Source organism: Gymnodraco acuticeps, unplaced genomic scaffold, assembly GCF_902827175.1.
Source record: "Gymnodraco acuticeps unplaced genomic scaffold, fGymAcu1.1, whole genome shotgun sequence".
Classification (NCBI taxonomy): domain Eukaryota; kingdom Metazoa; phylum Chordata; class Actinopteri; order Perciformes; family Bathydraconidae; genus Gymnodraco; species Gymnodraco acuticeps.
The window spans coordinates 2,916,141-2,939,958 of record NW_022991286.1 but is presented as its reverse complement, the minus strand read 5'-3'; the positions used below and the strand labels follow the sequence as shown (position 1 = coordinate 2,939,958).

At 44.0% G+C, this 23,818-nt stretch overlaps 1 protein-coding gene across 2 annotated transcripts in view; it reads right to left on the bottom strand.

The window, feature by feature from the left end:
- LOC117562172 (ATP-binding cassette sub-family G member 4-like) overlaps window positions 1-23,818 on the bottom strand; it is a 74,540-nt gene that overhangs the window by 11,910 nt on the left and 38,812 nt on the right. The window contains exons 3-14 of one of the 2 annotated variants that reach the window (XR_004571507.1): window positions 18,804-18,921; window positions 18,367-18,499; window positions 18,093-18,143; window positions 16,768-16,913; window positions 10,663-10,786; window positions 10,455-10,569; window positions 10,209-10,351; window positions 2,064-2,162; window positions 1,729-1,897; window positions 1,490-1,590; window positions 619-777; window positions 413-527 (exon numbers count right to left, since the gene is read on the bottom strand). Coding sequence is in view for 1 of the 2 variants with exons in the window: in XM_034240004.1 (XP_034095895.1) it covers window positions 413-531; window positions 619-777; window positions 1,490-1,590; window positions 1,729-1,897; window positions 2,064-2,162; window positions 10,209-10,351; window positions 10,455-10,569; window positions 10,663-10,786; window positions 16,768-16,913; window positions 18,093-18,143; window positions 18,367-18,499; window positions 18,804-18,921 (1,477 nt within the window). In the remaining variant the exon portion in view is untranslated. Of the gene's footprint in view, window positions 1-412; window positions 532-618; window positions 778-1,489; window positions 1,591-1,728; window positions 1,898-2,063; window positions 2,163-10,208; window positions 10,352-10,454; window positions 10,570-10,662; window positions 10,787-16,767; window positions 16,914-18,092; window positions 18,144-18,366; window positions 18,500-18,803; window positions 18,922-23,818 lie in introns of both variants that reach the window. The other variant, XM_034240004.1, reaches the window with a different exon arrangement.

The following is a 23,818-nucleotide window of genomic DNA, read 5'->3' as shown; positions in this document are numbered from 1 at the left end:
GTTGATATAAGTCATCCAGTGCTAAGCACCGCCTCTGGCGGTCAGTAAGGATGAAATAGAATGATAGTTACGTATGTAACTACGGTTCTATGAATCCTGGATGACCGCCAGAGTTCTTGGTCACTCGGAATCTCACAATTCCATAGGACTGAACTCGTTGACAAAACCGGAACTTATGCCTTCCGGGGTCATACGAGGTCACACGTGACTTTGTTGATATAAATATTCGACCTGCGCATGCGCGAGACAGAAGATATTCAGTGCTAAACACCGCCTCTGGCGGTCATCCAGGATTCATAGAACCGTAGTCACATACGTAACTATCGTTTGATATGATATTTTACTTTTGTCCATCCAACCGAATATCTTCCCTCTGCCCCACTACTAACAAAAAATGGATTCTGTTACTCACCTGACATAAGAAACGTACGAGCTCCACTGCAGGTACTTGGGGATCGTGTCAAAGTTCACAAAGAATCCAGAGAACAGTAGCACAGGGATAGCTGTGACAGGTCCAACAAATGTAGCTACCTGTATAAGAATGCAGAGCACAAAATATGTCTTATATGTGTAACATGAGCCAAGACATCCTATATTAAACATTCAAACATGCCGCACCTGTAGTGAGGGGGAGGCAGCCCCCACCAGAAGGCCCAGAGACTGAGCTACCAGGGCCGTGCAGATGGACAGGGCGAGGAAGAGGAGGTAGCGGGTGGCCTCCGGGGGCTGCTTCGTCATCCAGTACACTATGCTGCAGTACATGATGGGGCAGATCACCTAAAACCACATCAGAAGATCTTCGGTTTCATTATATTCAAGAATAACAAAGTTTCCCAGCCTCTTCTCGATGCAGTTAAAAACAGAAACTAATAAATGGACAGATCTAATTCCTTTCCCTAAATAAGACTTTAAAAAAAAATCTAATGTATGAGTGAAAACTGCACTGAGCCATATCCACAGCGAGGTTATACTTAGTTTAAGTAATGTTAGAACATTTTAAATATACTTATATTTAAGGTGGACAAGAACAGACAAACCTTACCAAACAGATTTATTTTTGTCTGGTATTTCAGGTATTAAAGAGGGAGATCACGCATATATATTGGTGGGTGATGTGCAATACCGCAGTGAAAGGGCTATAGGAAAAGTATGGATATCATGATACTACTGTGTAGTGTTGAATCTGATTTAAGTTATACTGGAAGCTACCAACCCAACTTATGGAATATGAAACACAACATGCAACATAATATATTTGTAGATTTACAGTAAAAATGTGTTTAGTTTAGCTGGAGCTAACCTCTGAATAATGCAGGAAGTTTTCACACTTTGTAAATGAAAAGTTTGAACTACATGAACTATCTGACAGTTAAACAAAAGTGTTCAAAGCCGCTGCATCAACCAGGTAGTACCTTTAACTTACACTAGAGTGCAGTAGTGTACTCTGTAAAAGTGTAACAGGTTTGTGGACCCCCAAATATCTGCTTACCTGGAATGGGATATCAGCCATGGTTTTAGCCAGGTAGTAAGCTTTCAGGCTGTACCAGTAGTTTAGATGTTCCCTCAGGAAAACAGACATCTCTAGAGGAACTAACAGATGGTGCACACAAATAATTCACAATTATCTGTCAATCCATTCACAACATATGGGATTTAGAAATGTCTCTGTTCTGTATAAAACAAAAGACAAACAAATCTGGGTAATTTCCTCCCCTCAATCAGACTCACAGGTCAACACGGTCGGCATGAGCGCTCCAAACATGATAAAGAGCATAGAGAAGAAGAGGAACCCAGTGTTGTTAAAGACCTTGCTCGCGTCATTGCCGATGTTCAGATAGAGCAAGCCTATTAACACACCAATGGCGATGTGGGAGATCAGTCTGAGGCGGGTCAAAACCTGAGAGCAGAACAAAAGCAGGAACAAATGAAGATCCACTCCCAGACAACTGCCTGGTCGTTTTTGGGTAAAGTCTCTTCTTTTAAGATGACTCAATTTAGGTAAAGACTTTACATTTCAATGTGTTTCGAACCAGTGATTAACTGTTATGCATGATATGACTCACCTGGTCTCGACATATAGTAATGAAGGTTCTCTTGAAGAGGATACAGAACTGTGTTAATGTGCTTGTGGCAAACGTATGTCTCTCTATGTGTCCGGCATCCTGGAGAAAATGGAAGCAGATAATCCAGTAAAATGGAAAAAAAGATTAATGAATAATTATGCACAACATCAAAAAGAGCAGGACAATAGATTCTGCTGTCAGGGACACATATACACATCTCTGGGCAGACATTTTGCCCCAGAAACCTGGTGATAATTTGTTGAGAAATACATGTATGTTCAAAGAACAGAAGCTATAATATAGTATAATATAGTGAGTACACTGCATTCACTATATTCTACTATATTCTAGCCATATTATATACATATATTAATGTATCTTTTACCTTATCATTTATCTTGTCCCCCATATAAACAAAAACGTGGCATGTACTGTAAGTGAATATGTTCTGATTTTTGTGTCATATTCTATACTTTACTTATATTACAAGTCTACAATAATACTGCCAAACTAGTTCCTGCTTCGTCACATCATTAGTCTGGTAAACACTGTTAACATGGCTCTGCTACTACTAATCATTACTGTTACAACACATATTTTATTTTATTCATTTATTATATTTATTTTTTTGTTTTGTTGTTTTTGTTTGTTTTTGCCTGTCCTTGTTTGTCTACCCTCCCTCAAAATGTAAAACGTCTTTGGGTTCCAGAAAAGCGCTATATAATTATAATGTATTATTATTATTACACTAACCATACCATGTTACATTTATATTTCCTATCTTCTTATTTTATTCTTATTTAAGTATACCTCTTAGTAGGTTTTAAAAAAGGTTTATCTTATCTTCCCTTTTTGGCTTTCTTGCCTGAAGTGAGATTAGAAGATAACACTCTCATCTTTGTAATGTAAATGTGAACCTACAGCCAGGAGATGGTCATCTAAAATGAGCTCAAAGACTGAAAACAGAGAAGAAAGAGCTTGCCTGGCTTCTTCCAAATAGCAAAATCCACAGGACCTGCCACTGGCTGCAGAAGTGGTATTGCCATTTTGTCCCAAAATCATCTTTTAATCATATCCTTTATATTAATATCTTACGAGTTGACGGTGGAACCAGTAGCCAGTAATTTTTTCAACTTAATCCAAAAAAGAAATAGTTGTTAGCGGAATTTTTTGTGTTGACTTTATTGTAACATGTAGCTTCTACCCATTAGCTTAGCATCTGTTGGTGGTGATCTTTCGAACTGTTGGCTTGAATCAGTGGTGAACCGTCAGGGCCTTCAAGGTATTCAGAGAATACCCTGGAACACTCAGATAAAACAAACAAAAAAATCGATTTAATTATATAAATAAAATGTAATAAAATGTATGTAAAATGAATAAATGAGAATCGTATCTGTGTTGTTGATCTGTAATATTACAGTGTTACGTTGATTTTTTTGTCCTTCTCGGACCATGCACTACGCATTTCAGTGGTTTTGTGCTTAGAAAAGAAAGCAACCAATCAGATCTTGTTCTGGGTCTCTGGGTAGAATATCCTTCAACAAGGTATTCTGCATCCTTGATCGAATGCCCTGGCCGTTGCACTGAATGAGAGCGTACGTTTGGACTGACAGTTTGATCAACCAATCATATATTGATTTGTAGCCAATGGGCGTATTCTTTCAGAGTTTCCCTCGGTTCCAGGGTACTCTAGAAGGCCCGCTAGTTAACAAGCAATTCATGCTGTTTTATTGTTCTCATTCATAACACTCCGTTCGATGTCTCACTATGGGATGCGCCTCATCGCGGAGCAAACAGAAGCATCAATCTCATTACGCCAATCCTGATTGGCTGGTGATCTTGACGTCAGCGTCAGGGAATTCACCCCCTATAAGTAGCTTGCGCCACGACGCATGCGTTATTCAAACACCTCTTCACGCTTCAGAGCACATCTCTATAGTAGCCGGACAAGCTTAACGGTCCACAGACTGAACCCAAATATAACCATTTCGGTCGACGGGCGCTCGCCGGCTACTCCTTCTGCTTTGCAGGAAGACGGTAATACTAACGCCAGTTAGTATTAAAATCGACCTCACCGTTCTCTTTCCCCGGAAAGTAAGTTAGGTCTGATTTTTTCAAGCTAGCAACACACCTGTTGCTAGCTCGCTCCCTCACTATCGACACCACGGTAGCGAGGAAGCTTTTTATTTTCTCTTCCCCACGGAGGAGGAAAGGATTAAAGGAGCATACTGTCACACCAGTCAGTATTCTCCGGGAATAAAAGACCCACACCGTCCTTTTCTCCGGATTAAGGACAGGGTGGTAACACCTTTTTTCTCCCAACTTACCTGTTGAGAGCGGGTCCTCTCCACGCCACGAGGCGAACAAGATGGACGCCTCTCTCCCTCACACCAGAGGAGTCAGGGACTCGGTGGCTCGACTCTGCGGCTGCGGGTTGAAGATCTCGGGCACAGACACACACCAGGTCTGCTCATCCTGCCTCGAGCCGGAACACGCCCGAGGCGCTATCGACAACCCCGGCTCGTGTGGACATTGTGTCCGCTTCACCGTGAAGAGCCTCCGCCGACGGCTAGCACGCCAAGCTAGCCTGTCGGAGCAGGAGCCCCCCATGTCCACTGACCTGCCGGCCGGCAGTCAAGACGTGGGGGCGTCTGCCGCAGAGAGTGAACCCCTCTCCGTGTCGGTCTGGGGCTCATTATCTGCGATGGCTGCAGAACCGGAATCCCGCGCCCTGGCAGGCCGGGACCCGGTGACGGCAAGACACGCGGGAACGGGACCCCACGCTTTACCGAGCTGGGGCTCCCGGTTAGACCTCACCATGGTCTCACCCGCGGAGGATGTCCTCGAGCTGGACTACGATGAGGACGAAGAGGACGCCTCGGTGTTCCTCCTGTCCGAGTCGGATGAACATGAAGAGGACATCTTCATGTCATCGGCTCAGGCTGCAAAGCCTGGAGCGAGGGCTGCTCTCCCGGGCGATAGCACACCAGCTTCGCCCTGTCTGAGCATGGACCTGCAGGCCGTGTGTAAACGCGCCGCGGCCAGACTCGACATCCCGTGGCCTGAAATGGCCAAGGAGACCTCCAGGTCCCGCTACGAAGGGAAACATTTTCCCCAAGCAGCGCGGACGAAGAGGCAACTCCTTCCGGTCTTCCCGGAGATGTTGGATGAGGTGTCGGTCTCGTGGAGAGACCGGCCCTTCAGCAACAAGGTCCCAATCCAGGGTGCCTCCTCCCTAGACTGTGACGGAATGGAGAAGCTCGGCCTGCTCCGCATACCGCCCATGGAACCGCTGGTAGCGGCCCACCTCCTACCGAGGATGGAACCGTCACCAAGCAGGAACCCCACGCTGCCAGCAAAGTCGGACCGATTTCAGTCGACAATGACTGAACGGTCCTACAAAGCCGCAGTGTTGTCCGCCAGGGCCCTGAATGTGTCCTCGCTGCTAACCGCTTACCAAGCGGAGCTCTGCGAGGACCTGTCGGGTAACCCGGTAGCAGCCACTCTGGACGAGATGGCAGCGGTCACGGACATTTGTCTCCGTGTCCAACGCTGCGCCGTCCAGGCCACGGGCAAGGCAATGGGGATCATGGTGGTGCAGGAAAGAGCGAGATGGCTCAACCTCACCAACCTCCCAGACCGGGAAAAGGAGGATGTGCTGGATATGCCCATCGTTCCCGAGGGAATTTTCGGCTCCGCTCTCGCCTCCATGCAAAGGAGGTGTGAGTCGAAAAAGAAGGAGGACGAGGCACTCCACCTCTGCCTCCCTCGAAGGGTCCAGCCGCTGCCTTCGCAGCAGCAGTCCTTCGCCCAAGCTGCCTCGAACCCTGCTCGGTTTAAAACACCGAAGACGCAGAGGTCGCAGCCCGCCCCGAGTCCCCAGCCCAGGCTGGAGACGAGGGCGAGCTGGCCTAGAAAATCTCCGGTTCCGGCTGCAGCTCAGGCGCAGCCAACCCAGAATTTCGGCCAGCAGTCGAGGAAGAAGAAGCGAGCGGCGTGACAGCCCCTCCTTCTCCCCTCTGTGACAGAGCTGGAAGTCCACGGTTCCCCAGCTCTAAATGTGTTCCCGCCGCCTCGAGAGATGCCTCAACACCATCCTCAAGTCCGCACAAACACATGTCACACATTTGTTGATTTTTCTGTCATAAAACATTTGCCGCTGACGCATCCAGGCTTCAGGCCGAGGGCGCAGCTCAAAAAAAAAAATGAAAAGAAAAACAATAAAACCAATAAACAGCCCGTCAACTGTTCCCCTTCTGAGAGCAGCTACGGCATCTCTCAAAAGGCGGATTACAGGCGGGTCTGTGAAGGCACCACCGCCACGCGCATGCGCAGTGCCGGCTGGGGCTTTAAAGGCACCACCGTCGCGCATGCGCAGTGCCGGCTGGGGTTGTGAAGGCACCACCGTCATGCGCATGCGCAGTGTCGGTGGGGATTGTTGAAAAGGGGCACCACTGTGTTCGGACACTAGAGGGCCCCATAACACAACAAATAGAGACTCAGAGGGGAAGAGACGTGACATCTCCACTGGCTCTAAGGAGCATGCAGTGGAAGATGCTCACAATCATCTGCTTGGGTTTTCAAGACAGTAACACGGGGCTACAGACTCCAATTCGCTGTCACCCCCCCTCGCTTCTCGGGCATTCTGCATTCGCAGGCCCGAGGAGAGTCAGCCCATATTCTGGACAGAGAGATTCTCTCACTCCTAGAAAAGAGGGCTATATCTATTGTACCCGCCGAGCAGAGTCAGGGCGGCTTCTATTCCAAGTACTTCCTCGTTCCCAAACGGGGAGGGAACGGAATTCGGCCAATACTTGATTTGAGGGCTCTGAACAAATATCTAAAAAGATATAAGTTCAGAATGCTCACTCACACATCTCTGCTGCGGCTCGTGCGACAAAACGACTGGTTTACATTAGTCGACCTGAAAGATGCGTATTTTCACATCCCAGTATATTACCCACACAGGAAATATCTGAGATTCGCATTTCAGGGGATCTGTTATGAATACAGAGTACTCCCCTTCAGTCTGTCTCTCAGTCCAAGGGTGTACAATGTACGGAAGCCGCGATAGCCCCGTTAAGACAACAGGGTATTCGCCTGGCGACCTACCTGGACGACTGGCTGCTTCTCGCACAGTCGGAGCAGGAGGCTGTTACGCAGACAAATGTCCTCGTAAAGCACCTGCTCAACCTGGGTTTCATAATAAACACAGAGAAAAGCATGTTGTGCCCCGCGCAGACTATACTCTTCCTGGGTTTACGCCTGAACTCGGTGCCCTTATCAGCTCGCTTGTCAGCGGAAAGAGTGAAAGCTTTCAGAGCTTGTCTCGCTCTTTTCCAGCTGCGCAAACATGTTCTCTTCAGATCATGCCTGCGATTGCTGGGGCTCATGGCGTCAGCCATCCTGGTCGTACGACTGGGACGCTTACACATGAGGGAGTTTCAGCGCTGGGTGGCCGCCCTAAAACTAAACCCTGCGTGCCATGGCGCGCGGAGAGTGATGGTTACTGTGAAATGCGTAATGGCACTGCACCACTGGCTGCACCCGACTTTTCTAGTACGAGGTGTGCCTATGGGTGCTGTCCTTTCACGGAAAGTGGTCACCACGGACGCATGTCTGACAGGTTGGGGAGGTATTTATGAAGGTCGCCCGGTGAGGGGTCTCTGGAGCAGAGACCTCCAGTGGGCGCACATAATTTACCTGGAGCTTTTAGCGGTGTTTCTCACCCTAAAACGCTTTCTGCCTTTCCTCAGGGGACATCACGTCCTCGTGAGGACAGACAATACGACCACAATATCGTATATTAACCGCCAAGGGGGTTTGCGTTTTCTCCAGTTACACACACTGGCGCACAAACTGATCCTATGGAGCGGTAGACGTCTCCTCTCTCTGAGAGCGACGCACGTACCGGGAGTGATGAACCTCGGGGCAGATCTACTGTCCAGAGGTATACCACTTTATGCAGACTGGACTCTACATCCAAGGATTGTGAGCCAGCTGTGGGTGCGTTACGGCAGAGCCGCGGTGGATCTGTTCGCATCGAAAGACAACGCTCAGTGTCAGCTGTTATTTTCGATGCGCGATCTAAATGCACCGTTAGGCGTGGATGCACTCGCGCACGATTGGCCCCCGGGCCTTCTGTACGCGTTCCCACCCCTGGCTCTGATACCCCCAACTCTGGCCAGAGTGAGAGAGCAACGCCACACACTTATCCTGATAGCTCCGCACTGGCCAGCTATGTACTGGCTGGCGGAGATATATCAGCTGCTGTGCGGGCAGCCATTACGCAGGGACATACTGTCCCAAGCGGGGGGGGGCGATCTTTCACCCACACCCAGAGCGCTTGGCTCTATGGGCCTGGCCCGTGAGTGGTACAATCTGAATACAGTGTGACATGAAGCTGACCCTGGCAGCTGCCAAGCGAGCCAGTGGCACTCATGCACTATCTGTACAGTCTTCATGCACTCAGTTCGCCCCAGGGCAAACAGAGTGTGGTTGAAGCCCAACCCTGCCTTTATCTTAAGGCGGTTGGTTCAGGTACCACATTTGACATTGAGGCATCCTCCCCGCCACTGTATTCCTCCGGGGAACAGCGGCCGGATTTGCCGTGTCTAGCCCGTGCTGTACGCACGTACAGGGACAGATCAAGGGTGCTTTGTCATAATGACCAACCCCTTGTGTCCTGGGCTAACCCTTATAAGGGCAAGCCTGTTACTAAGCAAATGTTCTCCCACTGGTTTGTGGAAGCAATTGCTTTGGGGCCCATATGAGTCAGATTTCGCAGGCACCCTCGGGTCCGCGAGCTCTTTCGACTCAGGGTCTGGCTGCATCCTGGGCTCTGTCCAGGATGTCTCCCATCCAAGACATTGGTGCAGCGGCGAGCTGGTCCTCGCCGCTCACTTTTGTCCGCCTCTTAACAGGCTGGACGTTCTGCTCCCAGTGTGACTCAAGCAGTGCTGGGCACCTGGTTGAGTTACCTGTTAAGTTCTGGTTGGTTTGGTGATTTTCGAGATAAGCTCGTCTGACAATACGGGAGCTACAATTTCCCATAGTGAGACATCGAACGGAGTGTTATGAATGAGAACTATAGGTTACTTACGTAACCCCAGTTCTCAGAGTAACATGAAGTGAGATGTCTCACCAGACGGCCCTCCTTGCTATGGTGAAGCGAGAAGAGGTGCTTATTTTGAATGACGCATGCGTCATGGCGCAAGCTACTTATAGGGGGTGAATTCCCTGACGCTGACGTCAAGATCACCAGCCAATCAGGATTGGCGTAATGAGATTGATGCTTCTGTTTGCTCCGCGATGAGGCGCATCCCATAGTGAGACATCTCACTTCATGTTACTCTGAGAACTGGGGTTACGTAAGTAACCTATAGTTTTTAACGTTGAAATGACAAGTGCAACAGGTGAAGATGAAGTTGTTGCGGAATTGTTGTGAGTACCCTTTTCAAGACGACACTTCAGTGAAAAGACGGACATTATAATGCGGCGGCGGGGGGTGTGTGTGTCTACAGAAGGTCCAGTTGTGATAGACACGGTTCGCCACTGGCTTAAATATAATACAGCCATACTGGAAACCAAAAAGAGTCCCTTTTTTATTCTGGTAGGTGGATATTGCTACATTTAGACAGAACCAGGCTAACTGTTTCCCACTGTTTCCATTTTTATGCTAAGCTAAACTAAGCTAACCAGTTGCTGGCTCTAGCTTAATATGTACTGTAGCTGGTGTTCAGACATTAGTGTGTTATCAATCTTCCCATCTAACTCTTGGCAAGAAAGTGAATAATAAAATATAACTTTATAAACATATCAACTGAAAATACAATTATTTAACGGGGCATATAAAGGTAAATGTAGAAGTTTGTACTTTTTGGGGGGGTTTCTACTAGAAAATGTTCAACATGCTTCAATGTTAAAACAAATGAATTATTTCTGAGACCCCCTTTTTTTAAAAGGCCTCCCTCCCGGTAAAAACAAAAACAAAACCCTCCTTTGATAAGGGTCTTAGAAATAAGCTTTCTTAAGCTGTAGATGGATATCTGGGTTAGTACATTAAATGCACCTGCATGTGACGTAGGAAAGGAAGCCACATCCCAAGATTTCTGAACAAAATCTGTCACATCATCTACTACACACCTTTTGGCACTTTGTTGCACAGACAGATGTGCCATTGTTTTCACATTGATTCTTCTTCTCCTCTAATGCACACATTCCACCCTGGACTGCCTCAAACAGCACCGGATTCAGGTCTCCATACTCTCCTGATGCCACTTCAATGACTGCACCGGAGGCAAAAGCAGAAAGACACACAGATCATTAAGGAATTAGAATGGTTCTTAGGAAAGTGTAACAAAGACATGTATAAATGTTATGTGGACATACTGAAGTCTGCAGGGTTGTGGTAGGTAGGACAGTAAAGGCCCAGAGTCTTCAGATAAGGGATTAGGTAAGGGACTGTGCCTTTGTAGATACACTGTCCCTGACTGAGAATGTAAAGCTGAGGAGGAACACAATGTATTAAGGTTTGCAACTGACACAGACTGTAATTCATTTTATTCTGTTCCTTTGCCCTTTATAGACATACTTGTACCTTGTCAAACATCTCAAACAGTTTGGCACTGGGCTGGTGGATGGTGCAGATGATGGTCCGTCCTCCCAGCGCCAGAGAGCGCATTAGTGAGACCACCTGGTAGCATGACGCACTGTCTAAGCCACTGAACAGAGAGAGACACACAGCCAGACATTAATGAGCCATCTAAGTAGAAGACATATATGAGTCAGGACAAAGATATTATGAGAAAAAGCCCCTTTTATTGATTGAATTTTCCCCTGAAAGTTTTTTTTTAATGTTATATTAACAGTAACTGGGCATTTTATGAACACATATTTTGAGACATGCTTGTAATTTGCGAATATATTCTCCTTTTAATAAAAACAAGATTTAAGTCAGTGAATTTGATGTTAGATATATTTTATAATGGTAGAACTAGTTTATTGAAAAAAAATAAGTAGAAGCAAGTGCAGACTTGGGTGAAATGTTTTGGTATTAAGAATTCAAACCGTCCAAAGGATGCTAATGTATTGACTTATAAATTACACTATAGAACAATTCACGTTTTTCTTGGCACAGAGCCTAAAAGCAGATTTCCAAAGTTCAGTGCTACCTCTTACCAATTATTGGAGCAAGTATGATAAAGTCCAAAGCTTAAAGTGGACCTATTATGCTATATTTGAAAAATATATTGAGAGACTGTGAAGATTTTGGCATAACATACCAAACCCATTGTAGCCATGCCTCATACTGCTCATACCCCTCTATTGCTGCCCTGTTCCAAACAGGCTGATTCTGCTTTAAATGGAACGGCTGCTGCTAGCCACGCCCCTTTGTAGCGTCATGCAGCTTTCCCCTGCTAGAGAGATTTCTACCCGGAGTAGTGATGGGAATTATGGCTCTTTGAAGGGAGCCGGATCTTATGGCTCCGTTCCTTTGCGAGAGCTGTTCAAAAGAGCCGTTCAAAAGAGCCGTAAGGGGGCGGGGTTACTAGGTTTATCAGCAAAATATATATTTTATAACTCAATCAAATGTAGCCCTGTTTGGACTAATGATTTATATATTGTGTAGTAGCTACACATATATCACCTTTGTACTGAAGTATTCAAAATTAAAAATGACATGTTTAATATAATGATTTGCTGTAGCCAATTGTTTTCATTGCATTTACAGACCCTTGTAACACTCTGATTGTAGAACCACACTACACAAAGCAGATAGCAACACCTATACAAACTGACAACAAATCTTTGCTGAGCCTAAAAATAATCATAAATAAATAACATAATGAAAATACATGTATTGCAATGCTCAAAACAGCAGCATCCAACCGTCTCTAATCCTTGGATACATGTCACTGCATGCATGCACGGAGCACCCGTGTCTTGTATTACTTAACAACAAAAATAACAACAAACAAAAACGTCTCGTTCGCGGGCGCGAGCCGGCTCCCGTCGTTCACTTCAAAGAGCCGGCTCTTTGAACCGGCTCGTTCGCGACCGACACATCACTAACCCGGAGAAGCTCAGCTAAACGCTGCGGTGATTAAATGCCATATTATGCTCCCAACCATTTCAAGCTTTATTTCTGAAGCAGTATGGAGCTCAAGCCTTTCTCTCTCGCAGGGTTTACCACAAGGACATTACGTTACACATTCTCTCCAGTAGCCTACAGCGTTAGCTCCATGGTTAGCTCTGAGTGTTAGCATGCTTGCTAATGTAAACACAGAGCATATTACTCCCAAAACACGCCACGCATTGTTTCTGATACAGCACATAGCTTGACATGTTCTTTCTTAAGTGTTTACTGCTAGAACAGTGCCATTATATATATATATATATATATATATATATATATATATATATATATATATATATTAGGGCCGGGACTTTAACGCGTTAATTAAGATTAATTAATTACACAAAAATTAACGCATTTTAATCGCACTTATTTTTGCACCGCGGAACGTTTCTCACTGGATGAGTTTCAGGCGTACCGATTATACTGGAGCACCAACTAACGTTCATGACTTCAGACAACAACAAACCACAGTGAACAACAGTGGGAAATGTTGTTTTAAAAAACGGACGGATGGAAGCGTCGATAAGAGCACGGTTGTGTGCAAATTATGCAAAAAGGAATTCGCATATCACCGCAGCACATCAAGCCTCAAGTATCACCTCAATGCAAAACATATAGCAGCTGGCGTGGAACCTAGCGTGGACATTAGCCTCTTTTATCGCGTTCACACCAAAAAGAGCCGGTACTAAAATTAGTTCATGAGAACCTTTTTACCCCCACGAAAGTCCCTGCTAGAGAGCAGAGAGCTGCTAGAGAGCAGGGACTTTCGTACGGCTCTCTTGTGAGAAAAGAGCTATATTTCTGATTGGCTGGGCGGATTGCAAACCACGCCCCGTAAAACTCCCAAAAAGTTTTGTGAAGCCGCCATTTTATTATCCTCGCATTAGCATTATTAGCATTAGCCCAGCGCAGAAATGCAGAGAGACTAATTTATGGCAACACAAAATAAAACATGGGAGCGGTGGAGATGAGGAGGTGTCGGCGTTCTGGCGATTTACTCGGAAGGCTGCTGGGACTCCCAGCAGCTTCTACTGAAGCCAGTCCCCAACTCCGGGGACTTCCGGCCGGGGACTTTGGGCGGCAGTATACGCCGTGAAGTGGTTTGCGGCCTGCCAGTAAACCCAAAGCAGAAGAAGAAGAAGTGACGTCAGCGGCTTCATTTGCCTAATCCACCCCCAGGTTCAAAGAGTTCTCATGAACTAAATTCTCATGAACCTTTGTGGGAAAAGTACTGCGGTGTGAATGCGCCTAATGGTATACTAAAATCCATGTGAAAAAAATTGCTTCTCACTGTTCTTAGGTCAAATATTTATATGTGATTAAAAATGCGATTAATTTCGATTAATTAATTACAAAGCCTCTAATTAATTAGATTATTTTTTTTAATCGAGTCCCGGCCCTAATATATATATATATATATATCAACTTTACTCTAAGTGCCTCCTGCAGACATCCTGCTGAATACAGACACACAGCTGCGACTGTATACGGAGACGATAGGTTGGGACGTGTCACGTGTGCCAGAGACGGTAGGTTGGGACGTGGCACGTGTGCCGGAGAAGATAGGTTGGGACGTGTCACGTCGGCCGGATGTCGCCAATGACGTAATAGGAGCGAAAATTCTGGATCTGCTTGTTAGCACCCCCTTTTTTTTTTTTTTTGAGATGTGGGTACGGAAGAAAAGAGAGAGGGTTTTGTTTTCTGACACTTTGTGAGTTCCCTGACACACCAGGGACACATATTTATGTATAAAATACATCAAAAAGTGCATTTTGCATAATAGGTCCCCTTTAATTCAAATAAAAAGGTGACAGATCTTTAACAATGGCCTTATAAAGAAAGATACCAGTGCATATCACATCTCTATGACAGATAGGAACACCCAACCATGTTGGACAGGGTCCCATGGTAAGTGCAATAAGTATCCACAGTAATAACTAGGAGGGAAGGGTAAATCTCAAAGTTTGAGAGTGGAAGCTGCAGCATGTCACACAGACCACATGCCAATAATCCAAGATGCATAGGGAAATGGCTTCAATTGTTTATGAGATTGTCCATATGTCACTTAAATTTAAATGTTCTTGTCAAGCCAGATGCCAGATGTTCTCTGTCCTAATGACATAATCATTCACAATGGATACTGCCAAATGCATTGTAAATAATATCACTGAATCAAGACAACAAACAGCATGCATTTTGTTTGATTTATATTAAGAGTCATTTTTAAAATTAATAAATACAACCTGTATAGCATTAAAGGAGAGTTGCAGATTATCAAAGGCTTGTTGAAAAGAGTCAACAATACAATAGAATGTGTAATTTCCATATAGATGAACTTGTCTACCACACAAATAGTATAATGCAGGGCCCACAGTTGATCCTTGTTGCACACCTTTTGTAATAGGCAAGCACTCTGATGTTGCTCTGAATTTCTTTTTTAGGATTAGTCTATTCTTACGGATATCATATACCCGTAAGAATAGACACATTTTCTCATAGTCTCATTACTGCTGACCTAGTTTAGACTAGACTATAAGTCAGTCAATCAATATTAAATTCACTGATCACACTCAATTCAGACCCCGGCCACACGAGGACGAAAACAGCCGTTTTCGTCCTCGTGTGGCCAGGGCATTAGGCTGCAGCCACACGAGGACAAAAACGGCCGTTTGCGTTACTGTTTAGTGTCATATAGACCATTCGGCCACACGAGGACGACCGCATACGGCACTAAACGACTGAGGAAACGATAACGGGTCCCAAGGTGGATAGAACGGCATACGCAACGCTCTGGGGGGTCAAACAGCTCCGTGTGTGCGCCCTATAAGATCATTTTCTGATAATGATTGCGCAATAGCACCGCCTCTCCCCACCTCTGCTGCTCACCTCCGCGTACCCCGCGCCATTGCTGATGTGTTTCGTCACCAACAACAACAACAATGGCGGATCGCAGAGTTGCTATCGTGCTCCGGACGCTACTGACCATGCTACAGTTCTTTGTGCAACATCTACAGCAGACTTACACATCCGGGGGGGATCTTACTCGCTGCTTTTGTGGATATGTACTGCAGCTTCAGCGATCATTTTCTGATAATGATTGCGCAATATCCCCGCCTCTCCCCACCTCTGCTGCTCACCCCCGCGTCAAAGTAAACTGCACACTGAATTCAGATTATTTATCTTTCTCTCGATATGGACATAAACGCGAGTGAAGTCTAATCTGACAGGACGGAGACACCTCTCAAACTACCTAAACTAGTTATAAATATGTTTATTTTTACTGTCGGCCGGGTCACTCATTACTGGATCAGCTGCTGCATGAGACAGACACTGACGCTGTCCAAAGAGAGGGAGGAAAAAGAGAGGCTCCGTGTATTTTTATTATTATATTATATAGAGTCGTTATTCATTTGTTTTAAAGCTCAATAAATAACAAAGAAGACCTTTGACCGGCACTTTTATAATTTTGTCGGAAGGTTTAAACTTTAATACACGTTGACTGGCGAAAAACTCTGCCCGGTTCCCTCGGCCCCCACCGCGGAGAATAAACAGAAGGGCAACCATGACAACCATGCTTCTTCGCTGCTTTTGTGGAGGAAGTTACAGCGCCACGTACAGGCTCCTGCATGTACTGCAGCTTCTCCAGCGGTTGGAGCTAAACGGAGCTGTCTCGTGTGGGCAGACACTATCCGGATAACTATTGCGTGTGGACGGAAGCTTGTTTGCGATTGCGTTTGCGTTAATCCTATGCGTTTAGCCGTTTTCATCCTCGTGTGGCCGGGGTCTTAGATTATGTATATTGAGAGAGTAGCTCCGTTAGCTAACATGCATAGCTAGCATCAGCAAAAAGGTATCTATGTAACCAAACCACATTGATTGAGTTGTTAGGCCCAAAGATTACCTTTAATGCAAGAAACTTGAGGCATTTTAGACAGTAAAAGCCTTCATATATTTGACAGAGAAACACTCAATGTAATAGTCATGCAAGGACCAGTGTATTCATTATTATGGTTTTCATGAGTGAAACTTTGTGAACTCTGGTCAAAATGTTGTATTTATTTGTATCTGCAAGACTTCATTTGTCAGAGGGTACCAGTGCGTCCTACCGCTTATACATGCCAGATGCTACCATTGCAATTAAGAGTCAAACGGTTTGGGTTTCAAAAGTCAATCCAACACCATATGTCCAGCTGTCACAAGACTCATTATAATTATGCAGCCAGATGTGCTGTCTGGACGAACTGAAACTGCCTTTGGGTCGCCTTTTCAGGAAAAAAAACATCTAAATCCTCAATTCTATTGTTCAAATTTGCATTTTATCCATTACCTAATGAACTTAATAAAGTAAATTGTTGGCATAAACTAGAATAACAACCACATAGGTTGTATATTGTATTCCAATTCCACAGCAATTGACTTCATATGGTCAACGTTTAAATTCTACTGTACATTGCATTGCCTTTTTAATGGAGGCACATTTCAAACAAACAACTAAAATGTCTTATGTGCTATTATTCTTTTTAATTCAGCCATCATCAGCACATCAGCACCTGCGTGTCTCACCTGGTTGGCTCATCAAAGAACATGACTGGAGGATTGTTGACCAGTTCGAGGGCGATGGCCAGACGTTTACACTGACCACCGGACAGAGAGCTGGTACGAGTGTAAGCACAGTCAAGGAGTCCCAGGGCAGTCAGAATCTCATTCACCTGGACAGAGAAAGTCAGAGAGAGATAATTCACAGGATTCAAAAATGGTTTGTTTGATTATTAAAAAAAAAAAGTATTTTTCATTTGTACCCATGAAACAAACACTACTCTAGCGTCATTGTCAAGTATAGACTGCAAAAATAATTTTGAAAGCTAGAAATATAAAAAAAATGTTTGGGCTAGAGACTTTTGATAGATACAGTGTTTAAAGGGGGAAGAGAGAGGGGATGACACTGCCTAATATTTCCACGCTGGAGTCACGTGCGCTGGCCAGCTCTAACCACTGAGATATCTGGCGGCCTGCTAGGCGTATTTGTAACGCTTAATGACATTAAATATTAATTGACAGAAAACAACATACATACATCCTCACAACAAATTAATGGGTAGCTACCACTGATTAAAGCCATTCCTCTTAAATAAATTGGCATTACATTTATGCCACAGCTAAGTAACTGTCTGTGTAAGTTTGTGTTTGCATGGTGGACGCTTACCTACATGTCCTGACAGCCCTGTATTGGCATTTATTTTAGAAACAAAATATAGATACCTGAAAAGGTATAGAAAGCCATCCCTGGACAACTGGCCTTTTATCCAAATTGGGAATACAAGTGTTTCCACAAAGTGGAGTGTGTAAACAGAAAGTTACATTCCAAATTTCTACGGTGATTGGTCGGTTAAGTTTAAATTTGAATTAGGTTGTATTAAAGTGGAAGTATTACTGTTATCTTTTTTTTATGTGTGTGTTTAGTCTGCAAGTATCTAGAAATCCTCTGCGCTATGATTAAAAGTTAGTTTTACATGACTTTCACTTACAAAAGTAAAAGAACATGTTATCAAATTGCTGTTTACTGTCAGGACTTTCACAATGCTAATGCTAACTCTCGCTACTTTGACAGGTCTGCTCTGCACTTACGGTTTTAGCTTTCTTTGTCGGAGTAGGTTGGAGACATTTAAATAGTATATATGTGTTGCCATTTGTATGTTAAATAGATTGGCTGTTTTAACATGTGTCACATAACTAATCTCTTTTGTCAGGGTAGTTTTGAACCTCAGATTTTAGGGAAGTGAAAAACGTGTAATGTAGTCAGGTCAAGACATTTAAGGGTAAAGATAAGTAAAACACATTTTTTTATTGAGGGAATCTCTATGCTAGTAGATGTTATTTGTTAAGCTCACCAGTTCTTTCTTCACATCCATAGTTTCATTCAGCTTTAAGTTAGCTGAAACCTGCAGCAAAAAGGAAAATCAAGTTATTATCATGTAATGCAACTATTATTTCAGAAGCTCAATAAGAAGATCAAAAAGATCACAATAACTATTAACCTTTTCATCACAGGATAAGACACAATGTAAAAGATAATAAAAACATTAACACAAAGCCTCAACATAAACAAACGTTGAGGATGAGTTTGTCGTGGCTTTGAAATAAGCAGTGTCAGAAACAGCTCACCATCATGGCCTCTAGTGCAGTGAGGTGTGGCAGCAGCATGTCTTCCTGCATGATGTAGCAGGACATTTTCCTGAATTTCCTCAGGTCCCTGGGTTTTCCATTTACCAGGATCTGACCCTTCATCCCTGATTCCCTGGAATGCAGGAAGGACACACACACACACACACACACACACACACACACACACACACACACACACACACACACACACACACACACACACACACACACACACACACACACACACACACACTGGACAGTTGAAAGGCTAGGCATACTAAAGTTATGAAAGCTGTGAAAGCTAATTTCTCTTAATCGTGATCATTTAGTCTAAAAATGGCTTTTCTAAACCAGCAACTTTGTCACGTAACATTTAGAACTAGATAACAACCCTATTTCTTTAACTCTACATTTAAATACAAGTTTGGCACTCCTACCTGTATCCAGCTAGAATATTCATTAAGGTGGACTTCCCGGCCCCAGAGGGCCCCAGGATTCCTATCAGCTCCCGAGTGCAGAACTTTCCGGACAGGCACTTCAGTAAGGCTTTGTAACCTGAGAACAACAAAGGGGGCGTTAATGGTACTGATCACTTCAGCATGGCTATATTAACAATAAGAAAGAAAGTATCACATCATTCAACAACATCTTACTCTAAGGTCACATTCACACCAGCCTTGTATAGTCCGGTTGAATCGAACCCTGGTGCATTTAGCCGCTTGGTGCGGTTCATTTGGGTTGGTGTCAACGCAGTCCGAGACCTCTGAAGTGAACTAATCAACCGGACTCTGGTCCGCCTAAAAGAGGTGGTCTCGGACCGCTTGCTAGTGAACTCTGGAGCGGTTCATCGCTGGTGTGAACGCAGCCCGCACCAAAGCATAGGAAGCGTAGTAAATACGTGTCACAAGAACGCGGAGGTCATCAAAATCTTTTGCGAAAGAGTGAAACAGAATGAAGTGTTGAACAGTGTTGTGTATATAGCCGTGGGAACATGTTTCAAATGGGGGGTGCTGTGGGGATGACACCAAGGCCGGTTCTGACCAATTTGCTGCCCTCTACAAAAGACCAATACACTACAAAAAGAGACATGGTGAACAGCTTATATAAAACGGCTTCAAATGTATTTAGTATTGTATGAACATGTTTTAATTGGAGAGTGGACGTTACATCTTCAAGGGGGGTCCAGGGGTATGCCCCCCCGGAAAGAAATGTTGTAACATTTTAAAGTAAAATGTTTCAATCTGTTGCACTTTGAGCCCCCAATTACTAGAGACCTGATCTAGGGCAGTGGTTCTCAAAGTGGGGTCCGCTACCCCCCGGGGGTCCGTGGCACTCTGCCAGGGGGTCCGTGAAAAGTTTTCAGATTCATTAATTTAAATGATCATGATATCATTTTTTTTTCATTTTTTTTTTTTTCAACAAATAATCTTTTTTTTTTTTAATCTAAAATATTTCATAGATTACGTTCAAATCTAACAAATAGATACATTTAAAAATCAAGCGCGTTACCGTGGAAACAACAATAACTGTTACGTCAGTCAAAGAGCGCCGCTGCAAGCATCATAGATATATAACACGGCTTGCATACTACGAAGATGGACAGATTTTTAAAACGACCGGTTACGGCTACAAATGAAGTAAATGAAAAACAGACAGGTCCACAGAAAACTACCGGTATGCTTAGTCCTAACTTACTTTAGTTACTGTACTGCAAAAAGCAGACGGCGCTGCGCTCAACACACAGACAGACTCAAAACCATGGACACACTGGCACATAAGTTACATAAACAATTTCTAGGCCTAAATTGCATAAGCTACAGTATTGCAACTAAGCAGACAGTTTTCTCTCTCTCTCTCTCTCTCTCTCTCTCTCTCCTCTCTGATCTCTCTTCTCTCTCTCTCTCTCCTCTCCGTCTCCGTCCTCGTCCGGGCTCTCCCTCTCTCTCTCCTCTCATCTCTCTCTCGCTCTTCTCTCTAAAAGGCTCTCTGCTCTCCTCTCGGTCTCTCTCTCCTCCGTCTCCTCCTCTCTCTCTCTCTCCTCGTCGCTCTCGGTCTCCTCAAATCTCTGCCCTCTCACCTCTCAGCATCTCTCTCTCTCTCTCTCTCTCTCTCTCTCTGTGTGTGTGTGTGAACAAATTGTAATTTAAAACACATTTCTTACATGTCTACACCACCTTGCCCTCTTTGGATTTAATCAAGAAACATTAACCCTGTATAATGTTAACCAAAACTGTAAAATTATGTTATATTACTAAAAACGTATTATTGGGAATCGCGAGAAGTTTCAGAGCGACAGAGACACAGAGCGTCCCCGTAACCATGGTAACTCACTCTCACTCCTGCCTGGTGCGTATGGCGCGAGAGGAGAGGGAGAGACGCAGAAGTGAGACTGATTACTTTGAGCAACATGCATGGGAATAAGTTACAATATAATACATTTGTGTATATTTCTCACTATTCAGATGGTCATGGTGCTGCTGTTGCGCAATGTGCAGAAGTGTCTTCTTTTCGCACCATGACATTATCAGTTATGAATTTGTTTTTCACTGCTTGAGAAAACGGACTTGTGGCTGAGAGCGTGTGAAAAATGTCAATTGTGTGAGAGTTGGCAGCCCTGTGACCTCGCTTGACATTATTATGTATGAAACTGCCAATCAGATGTATTTACTTATTAATCGAAGGTGCCGGAACGCTGTTCTGGATCGTTCCGGCCCAACCGGACCCCTGTGTGTGTGTGTGTGTGTGTGTGTGTGTGTGTGTGTGTATGTTCTGAAATGCACTTCAAATGATCACTTTTCTCTTGATTTCCCTTTGATATTTTCTTTAGGTACAGTGTTACTTGCAGCTAATTGATTGATTGTTTTATGGGTATTCTGTGTTGAGATGGTGCAAATATTTTTAATACATATCCAATATCTTTCTAATACATTTCTCTTGTGTTGTTCTTTCACATAACTAAGACTATAGAAGTGTAAAAAATAGGCTACGTCAGATTATTCCAAGGGACATACAAGTCAAATCAAGTACATTTGTATTTATATAGCCCAAAATCACAAATCAGAATGAGGGGGTCCTTGGTGTATTCTCTATCTTGTAAGGGGTCCTTGGCTGAAAAACAATTGAGAACCTCTGATCTAGGGGGTACAACTTTAAACACCCATATTAAAAAGATCAGTTTGCATTGTATTAATCAAATAAGTATGTGAACATAACCAATAACCTACAATAGCCAATAACAAATTAATGTAACTTATTTTATTTTTGTTGTTCATTTATATCTTATTTTACCTAGTTAACATTTATTTATTTATGCATATTCTTTAATTTCAAGTTTTAAACGATATTTTTGGTTACTGTCCTATATACATTGGAATGATTTCAAACCCGTTTTTATTAGGGATGCTCCGATCGATCGGTCACCGATCGAGATCGGCCGATACTCACTCTCTACCGATCGATCGGTGCTCTCTAAACATGCCGATCGCGAGAGCCGATTGCATGACGTAAAATACATGACACTTTTCTCTGTGTGCGGCAAAACAAGCTCGCCAAAATGGCTTCACCGGTCTGGCATTATTTTAAGGTGTCCGAAAAAGACAGTAAAATAGCGGTATGCAACGTGTGTGAAGCAGAAATCCTGCAGCTCCGCCCGCCGGACCGGTAAGCGGAGCGAAACACACAAGAGTTAGACCTAACACACTTAGCTATTTATCTACCTCTGGAACAAGCTAAACTAGTCATTATAAATATATGTATTCTTCACTGTTGGGTCACTCATTACTGGATCAGTGAGCTGCATGAGATACTGACAGGCTGTCAGGAGAGGGAGAGAGGGGGAGAGAGAGAGGGAGAGAGGAAAAGAGAGCGCTTCCGCTCATTTCTCCCGTGTTATTGAAGTGAATGTAAACTTGAATAATGTACATCATTTGAATGTAATAATTAAGTTGATTGTTGTTTGTGGAAGCTCCAGTGAATGAGCCCCATTAACTGAGTTTTAAACATCAATCAATCAATCAATGTTTATTTATATAGCCCAATATCACAAATGTTACATTTGTCTCAGTGGACTTCACAGTTTGTACAAAATATCAGTATGACAATACGACACCCTCTGTCCTGAGACCCTCACATCGTACAAGGAAAAACTTCCGGAGAAAACCCACAGTTTTAAAGGGAAAAATGGGAGAAACCTCAGGGAGAGCAACAGAGGAGGGATCCCTCTCCCAGGACGGACAGACGTGCAATAGATGCCGTGTGTAAATTGAAAAGATAATACATTTGCAACATAGGTAGTCCAAATGTTTGGATGAATCCACGAGGATATCCATCCAGGACCTATGATCCAGGACCACAGTCACGACTCAAGATCCAGAGCTCACGATGCAGGACACAGGACCGCAGGATCATCCATGACTCCAGATCCCAGCGTATATAGACACCAAAAAGAAAGAAATGTGGGGAAGCTGGGTTAATCGGAACATGAGAGTACACAGGTATAGACAGATAGAAGGAAGAAGTAAGATGTCCCCCGACAAACTAAGCCTATATCAGCAAAACTAGGGGCTCAATCTAATCAGCCCTAACTATAAGCTTTATCAAAAAGGAAGGTCTTAAGCGCACTCTTAAAAACGGATAGGGTGTCTGCCGCCCGAACACAAACTGGAAGACTCTAGGAACAACCCTGCATTCTTGGAACGCAATGCCCTAGTAGGACAGTAGGGTATAATGAGTTCTTTAAGGTAAGATGGCGCCTGCCCATTAAGGGCTTTGTAGGCGAGAAGAAGAATTTTAAATTCTATCCTGTTTTCTATAGGGAGCCAGTGTAAGGCAGCCAGAACAGGAGTAATGTGGTCCCTTTTCCTAACTCTGGTTAGTACACGAGCTGCAGCATTTTGAATCCGCTGAAGCGACTTGACTGACTTCTTGGTACACCCTGATAATACAGAGTTACAATAATCCAGCCTTGAAGTAACAAATGCATGGACTAGTTTCTCTGCATCGTTTTGAGGCAAGATATGCCTGATTTTTGCAATGTTACGTAGATGGAAGTAGGCGGTCCTTGAAATTGATTTTATGTGGGCGTTAAAGGATAAATCCTCATCAAATATAACACCAAGATTCCTTACAGTCTCACTGGAGGCCAAATTAATGCCATCCATAGTTAGTATATCTTTAGATAATTTGTTTCGTAGATTCTTCGGGCCAAGTACAATAACTTCAGTTTTGGTCGTGTTTAACATCAAAAAATTTAAGGTCATCCACGTTTTTAAGTCCTTGAGGCAGTCTTGAATTTTAGATGATAGATGATTAATTTCATCAGGCTTGATTGATAAATATAGTTGAGTATCATCCGCATAACAATGAACATTTACAGAATGATTCCTTATAATATTGCCTAACGGAAGCATATATAATGTGAACAAAATAGGTCCGAGCACTGAGCCCTGTGGCA